The sequence below is a fragment of the Cavia porcellus genome, unplaced genomic scaffold, assembly GCF_034190915.1.
Source record: "Cavia porcellus strain 051 isolate PalLab524CR breed Dunkin Hartley unplaced genomic scaffold, mCavPor4.1 scaffold_10, whole genome shotgun sequence".
NCBI lineage: Eukaryota > Metazoa > Chordata > Mammalia > Rodentia > Caviidae > Cavia > Cavia porcellus.
The window spans coordinates 42,687,736-42,695,327 of record NW_026947493.1 but is presented as its reverse complement, the minus strand read 5'-3'; the positions used below and the strand labels follow the sequence as shown (position 1 = coordinate 42,695,327).

The window sequence follows — 7,592 nt, the reverse complement described above, 5'->3', positions numbered from 1 at the left end:
TAAAATTCCACAGAAAGGCAATCCTGAGAACAGGATGAAATGGTTACTGAGGAAAAAAAAAAAAAAAAAGGTAGAGAAAGCAGCTGGAGAAGGTATGCAGAAAGGGCAGGAGTCTAACGAAGAAGCCCACCCAGAACCTCTTCATTATTGTTGCAGAGATTATGACCCTAGTGTTGGTACGTTCCAGACAAGGAATCAGTGGAACATTCCACCCCACAACAATATGGATTTGGGGAGGACACAATGTAACCCATAACAGTATGTTTTGCAATTGTTTGCTTTTTGCCTAATAAACATTTTCTTGCCTGGCATTCTCCACATAGAATAAGAAACATTAGTGAAGAGGTTAAATTTCCCATACGTAGTCTTCTGAGTATCCCCATTTTTGACCCCCTTTCTCATTCATGACTTTGATGATACTTGGAATTTCCAAGTCCTGCAATGTTCTAGTAGCCACTTCATTGTTTCATTACCCTAAAAGAAAGGCTTCCTGGGGACAAGCTCTTTGTCCCTCACATCTAGTTCCTGATCACTTTTGCTTTGCCTAATTCTTCAATATGAGAGTGCAATCATACAAATATAGGTTTGTCTTAAGAAATTTAAGGAAAATCTCCAAAATAAAATAGGGAGTAAGACATGCAAAATCTTTTCACAGAACCATAGTTGGAATAGACAATTTGTGGGAGGGGACTAAAAGAAAACTTAGGAATCTTCCAGTTAGTATTTTTAAAGAATTCAAGGGGGAATTGCTCCATAAATCAAAACAGGATCTATGATAAAGGACAGAGAAAGAACAAAGACACTGGAAGTTGAACAAAACTTCCAGTTGGAAGTTTCTTGGCAAAAGAAAATTAATTAAATAACTGAAAGATATTTAAAAGTTTTTGCTCAAAAGTAAAGATAATAATAAACACAGAGGGCCAACATAAAAGAAACAAAACAAATCACATGAAGAATAGAGGAAATTATCACAGAAATAAAAGATTTCTCTATACCTGAAAACTAAATCACCAAATTAGAATGGTTAATGAAAAAGAAGTTCTAAACTCCCCTGCAAAATTTCAAAATGTCAACAAAAAGACAAGACTAAAACTGTCAAGAAAAAAATGAAAGAAATCAATTTAGGTCATATAAAAATGAGTACCAAGATAATATTAGATTTTTTTTATGTTTTGGTTTTTTTGGGACAGGGTCTCACTATGCAGTTCGGGCTGACCTTGAACTCATTTTGTAGCCCAGGCTGGCCTGGGACTCACAGCAATCCTCGTGTCTCAGCCTCCTGAGTGAACGGATTACACTGGTGTGCACCACACTCAGCAGTATTGGATTTCTTATCAGTACAATTACTTAATATAACATGAGGGAATAATACTGAAAGTTGTAGAGGAAAACTGTATTTAATCTGAAATTATAATACCATACAAAGTATCACTCAATATCTTAGGGTGCAGAGGCTCAGAAAATGTGCCTACTATAATTGTTTCTTAAAAAGCTACCTGATGGGGCCAGCAGCGTAAGTGCCTGCCTAGCCAGCACCAGGTTGTGAGTTCGATCCCTGGTACCAAAAAAAAAAAAAAAAAAAAAAAAGAAAAGAAAAGAAAAGAAAAAAAGAAAGAAAGAAAGAAAGAAAAAAAGAAAGCTACCTGAGGATACGCTATAGCAAAAATAAATGCAGTAATCAAGGAAGAAGAAATCACTTGATTTTGCACAATGTATTCATCCAGGAAGCGAGAATAGAGAAAACCCAGAAAGCCAGCCATGAAGCAGATTTGGAAAGCAGACCCAAAGCAGCAGGTTAGAGTCTTCACCGAGAAGTCTTAAAAAAATGGGAAAAACTTACTAGATTACTTATTATTGAAGATATGAAAAGTTTATAATTTTAACATAAACTCTGACTAATCTCACATCCTACACAATTTTAGCATAAAAGCAAACTAGGAATGTGGCAACTGGTAATTGTAGAAAACAAAAACAAGAATGGAAACATAATTAGAATCTGGTCTTATTCTGTAGCTTTAAAATCAAACTATGGCCAAGGCACAGAAGACTTAATTCTACTTATAGATAATGAATATCAATAACCTGAGGGTGTACATACAGATGACAAACTGGGAGATGAAGGTGCAGGAGGATGTATTAAAAGCTGAAAACACACAAATATTCTCATCTCACAACCTGGGGAGTTAAGAGATATTATTTGCATTTACATTAACTGATTAATTAAAAATAATTTGTTGAGGGATTGTTACCCAGATTCCTAGATTATGTTCAGAACTTTCAAGAAGTTATTCCTACATGTAAAATGGGATATGTGAGTGGTGATTTTTATGAACTTGGATATTTATTGTGTGTATAAATTCTCTGTATTATGTTATTTCTCCAGTCACAATATGTATATTTATTTTGAGAACCTGTCTCATCTTCTACAATTAATAAAAGGATCACTTTTTTCCAAAGGTTCTCTAGGTAGGAAAAAAAAGTCAAATTAAATTTTTTTTTTTTGGTTTGGTACTGGGGATTGAACTCACATCCTTGTACTTGCCAAGCAGGAACTTACACTGCTGAGCTAAATTCCTGACCCTCAAATTAATGTTTTTTAAGTTGAAAATTAACTCAAACACTTCATATCATAATTATATGATTCAGAAGAAAAGTAAATTGTAGTTTGTACATGCAGAGATTTCAAATCAGTGCTGGGGCATCAGCATGAGCAGAGAATCTCTGCATTGTCATGCTTTAGGTAAGTTTACCAGTATAAAGACAGTCTAAGAAAGCTCCTCCAAGGTTTGATGTGTAAATATCTTTCTTTTTTTAAATTCATATTTGCATTTTAATTTGTTCATGTGCCTCTGCTGGAAACACAACTTCAAAGGGTGTTTTTTTCCTTAGATTACCTAATACTAGGTAGTCTCTCTTTGTGTGTGTGTGTGTGTGGGCGCGCGTGCACTTTTTAAGGCAGGATTTCATTATGCAGTTCAGGCTGGCCTTGAGTTCACTTTGTAGCCCAGGCTGTTCTCAAATTTGCAAAGATCCTCCTGTCTCAGCCTCCTGAGTATTGGAATTACAGGAATGTGCCATCATGTCTGACTCAAAGGGTGTTTTTATATGCAAATATTATGTGCTGGTAGTCAAAAGAACTAGGTTCTGAGTCTGACTTTATGACTAACTGACTAGGTGAGGATAGGTGAGTCATTTAAACTCTGTTGCTCATCCAAACTGAATGTTTTTTTGAAAGTCATTTGTAAAGTGAACACACTGATTTGGGAGATCCAACATTTGAATAAATTGTGGTGTCCCCCAATTTATTCTCCAGGAAAACCTCACAGTAAGAACTCAACTGTGATAAGGCAGCTGTGCTAAAACAGCATTTTCATCAGCCCAACGGGAGAAAGCAATGAAAGGATGTGAGGCTAGTCAGAGCCCAAAGCTTGCTGCATTATCTTTGCTAGACTTCCCCAGCTAAAACTTCCAATTCTAATCCTTTCCATATCTGTATCCATTTACCTGCAACTCCCCCTTCTAAGCCTACTTTTCACCCTTTGATTCTACTAATAGGGACAAAAAATAGGTCATAAAAGAAAGTAGCAAACATGTGGCAATTCATTTCAACTTTAAAAATGTACAAAAACAAAAACCAAGATTCTGTTTATCTCTCTACCGATATTGAACTCAGCCTTCCTGTGGAAACTCAATCGTTTGCCACAGTGATCTATTAACAGTATGCATCTTTCCCAGTAGACTAACTCCTCTGTTCTCTTTAAGTCAAAGTACATTTCACAGTGCAACGATCCAACTGTGAGCTTACTTCTCAGGCAACTGTCAGGTTTCTTTTCTTACCTACCTTTAGTTCCAAAGAGCAATTGTAGATTAGTACAGACCCAAAATCAGAGTTGAAATATATGTTATTATGTTAGCTACAAAGGAAGTAGTAGCAACGAGGAACAGAAAATTCCTGATAAACAACTATGGTGGTTATCTGGAAGCTGAATTGAATCACAGACACAAGATCTTTCAATTGCATTTTCAATTGCAGATTTAAATGTAACTGCCTCCCACTTATATGATAGCATCAGTTTAACTCAAAATTTGAGTGTGGCTTTATAGGCTTTAGCATTCCATTCTGTAATAATGTCAGAGAGCATTTATCTATGAGGCTAACATGGAGTACATTTGAGTCTGAAAAAAGAAGTGACGGAAAAGAACAATGAAGTAACCCTGATATGTATGCTATCAAATTAAGGGTGAGACAAGTGAGACTGCTTTTACAGAGGCGGTATTCAGCAATGAAGATCTGCATCTGATATATTTTAGCTGTGTTGTTATTGGGTTTGGATTGAATAGACAAAATTCCACAACTGATTTTAGATTTTGCAGAAGGGAGACACAAGAGGAGCAATGAGATTGTGGGAATCTAAGGTGTCTGCAGTGACACTGACTGACCCTTGCTCATGCCCTTCGTCACTGTACTAGCCACCGTCATGTGAAGGACCTGCACTGTGTTTGAAGACGCTGGCCTTGTGTCTGCAGATTCACAGATCCTTTTTCTGCTCTTGGGAAGAAAAGGCAGAGGATACTAACCCAGGATTTCTCTGCACACAAATTTCCTGGTTCTTTATTCTTTTCCAGGCAGAAAGATGGTAGGACTCTTTGTTCACAGGAAAGAGATATTTTCAGATATCCAAATGCTACCTGAGAAAACTGGCCCGAGAAGACAGGAAGGGGTGTGCCTGGGTCTCCTGGTCCAGCTCCTCTAGCTGTCAGTTACTCTCCTTGCAGGACAGCATGGTATATCTCCCTTCCTTCCCACTTCCCCTTCAGCTCCTTTCTCATTAGCTGTCTTTTCCCCCCCAACTCTCAATTTGACCTTCCATAGTAAGATGTCAGTATGTTTTCCACACTTGGAAAATTTCATTCAAGAATTTTTGTCAATGGACAAGTCATAAGAAGCCCTTCCATTTTAGGACTCGTTGACGTCACTAGGGAGGCGATAAATATCTGTTGATATAATTGGATGTGAGATTCAGTGTTGAAATAGCAAAACTCTGTCCCTCGCTCCTTGGCAGGGCCCTATGATTTATGCAAGAGCAGAGGCAGCACGCAATCGAGCTGTCAAGAAAGCGTCAGCTTATTAGGCAAATGCTGCGTGCTTTCTGAAGAGGGTCGACACTATAAAATCCCACACTAGCCTCTGGTGTGGAGAAACTCGGAGCCCAATTACGTTAAGAGACTGAAGAAAAAGAAGAGACAAAGACAAAGAGTGGGAACAGAAACAAAAGGGGAGAAAACCTCCTTTAGAGAAAGTCCCGGAGCCGTCCCTCTGCAGAGAGGCGACTGCACCCAGCTCACCTGCGAAGCGCCTGGGAAGGTAGGGAGCGCCTAGACGGAACGCGCCACCAACTTTGCGCTGCCTGAGCTGCTGCGGTGTGCGCGGCAGAGCCAGCTGCCGTGTGTGTGTGTGTGTGTGTGTGTGTGTGTGTGTGTGTGTGTGCGTGTGCGCGGGCGCGCGTGTGTGTGCTGGTGGTCGCTGTTGCTGACTGTACCTGAAGATTCTGATACTAACTGGGACGTGTCAAAAGCAAACTTAGACGGCTGCTTGCAGTTCCCCGAACTGCCAGCTCTTCCTCGCTGCCTGGGTATGGGAGCCCCCAGCTCACTCTGCCCCATATCGGTCCAGACACTAAGGAATCAAGGCAGGAGTTGAGAGAGGAGGAAGAACTAGTTCTTAGTTGGGAGGAACATGCTGAAATTCCGGAAGGGGACTGAACAAAGCGAACAGGATCTTAAATTTGTGCTTCTCTTCTAGGCTCAGGGGAATCTAGTTTTGGAAACAGGTTTCGGGGATTGTTAGGCAGAGAACTCGGGGACGGTGCCTTCGGAATCTCTAAAGAGAATCCCTCTTGCGTGGCGAGGGGATGAGCTGTGGTGCCAGCCCAGCAGGCGTCCCGTTTCCTCGGGCCCCCAGTCCCGGACCGCAGCTTCAGCACCGCGGACAGCGCCCGCCACCCTCGGGGGTAGGGGCGGGAGCTGGCGGGTCTTCCAGACGCCGGCCGGAGGACCCCCGTACCCCTCCTGCGGAGCTAAACTCTGACCCTTCTTTCTCTTTCTCTTTCCCTCCCTCCTCTCGCCCTCCGCCCCTCTGCCGCAGTGAGCGCCCCTAACATGCGCTTGCCGCTGCTGGTGTCCGCGGGCGTCCTGCTGGTCGCGCTCCTGCCCGGCCCCCCATGCAGGGCCCTCCTCAGCCGCGGCCCGGTCCCGGGCGCCCCACAAGTCCCTCGGTCCCCCCAGCCCCTGGATTTCTTCCAGCCGCCGCCTCAGCCCGAGCAGCTCCGGCCACCGCAGTCTCGTCCGGTCCTGCTCCGCGTGGGAGAAGAGTACTTCCTCCGCCTGGGGAGCCTCAGCAGGAGCCCCGCCGCTCGCTTCGCACCCGGCGCTTCGCCCCTGGCCGGGGGCAGCCGCCGCTCGCCGGACCTGGCAGCAGTCAACTTTTTCCGCGCGTTGCAGCAGCCACAGACGCCTCTGCGCTCGCTCGACAGCCCCGCGGACCCCGCGCAGCGCCGCGGCGGGAGCGCTCTCGGCGGCCACCAGGAGGCACTGGAGAGGGAGCGACGGTCCGAGGAGCCTCCCATCTCCCTGGATCTCACCTTCCACCTTCTCCGGGAAGTCTTGGAGATGGCCAGGGCCGAGCAGTTAGCGCAGCAAGCCCACAACAACAGGAAACTGATGGAGATTATTGGGAAGTGAAGTGGTGCGTTTGGCTGAAATGATCCCACATTTAGCACACACACAAAAACATAAAAAAATTTAAAAATACAGCATTCTGTACCATAGTGCTGCTCTGATATCATCTGTTTATTTTTATATAGCTTGAAACATCGAGAATGTACAGGGAGAGATTCTATACCCTTTCATTAGCATGCGAAGTGTATACATGTGCAGTGACAACGCAGTGTCCTCTGTATTGTTCGTTTTTTAGTTTCCAAGTCCAGGTGTCTTTACAGTCGTCTTTTAATAAAACAGCAGGCCCAGGAGGAAACATTTTGAGGCAGATGGGAAGTTGCCTGGTTGTTTTTCTGGTAGTCAGAGCCAAAGAGATTGCCATTCTCTTGAACAGTGGGTGAGACAAGATGTATAAACTCTTTGAATCAACTTTTTTTCTTGTAAACGTTTCCGTAATAAAACATCTTTCCAGTCCTTGGTCAATTTGGTTGTGTAAGAGAATGTTGAATATTTATTTATATTTTTAATAAAAGCTGCAAATGTTATTGTACTTTTCTTTTTCACTTTCAGTGGTCATAGCTCCTAGTTTTCTTCAAACTGCCTACAGAATCAAAAACGGTCACTATTCCCACAGAGCCCCCAAACTGCTTGCATTTTAATTTCTACCGTTATTAGTGGCTTGTACAGAAACTGCAATTTTCTTGGGTACATCTGTGCTTCTCGGGTTAATTTTCTGAATCTAAATTAAGTAATTTGGTGGGGACGGGAGTATAGCTCAGCTGCACAGAGCCTGCCTGGCAAGTGCGAGGTCCTGAATTTGATTCCTAATACAAATAAATAATTTGGGAAATTACTTCCAATCCTAAAACTTGGTA

At 42.6% G+C, this 7,592-nt stretch overlaps 1 protein-coding gene across 1 annotated transcript; it reads left to right on the top strand.

Annotated features, from left to right (window-relative positions):
• Positions 1-5,029: 5,029 nt before the first annotated feature.
• Positions 5,030-7,267, top strand: Crh (corticotropin releasing hormone). The gene is made up of 2 exons (XM_005008257.4): positions 5,030-5,365; positions 6,146-7,267. Exon 2 carries the CDS (start codon positions 6,160-6,162, stop codon positions 6,739-6,741), a length of 582 nt encoding a protein of 193 aa, XP_005008314.1. The 5' UTR covers positions 5,030-5,365; positions 6,146-6,159; the 3' UTR covers positions 6,742-7,267.
• Positions 7,268-7,592: the final 325 nt, after the last annotated feature.

Coding starts and splice junctions, on each gene's coding strand:
- Crh (XM_005008257.4), top strand. CDS start 6,160: ATGCGCTTGCCGCTGCTGGTGTCCGCGGGCGTCCTGCTGGTCGCGCTC.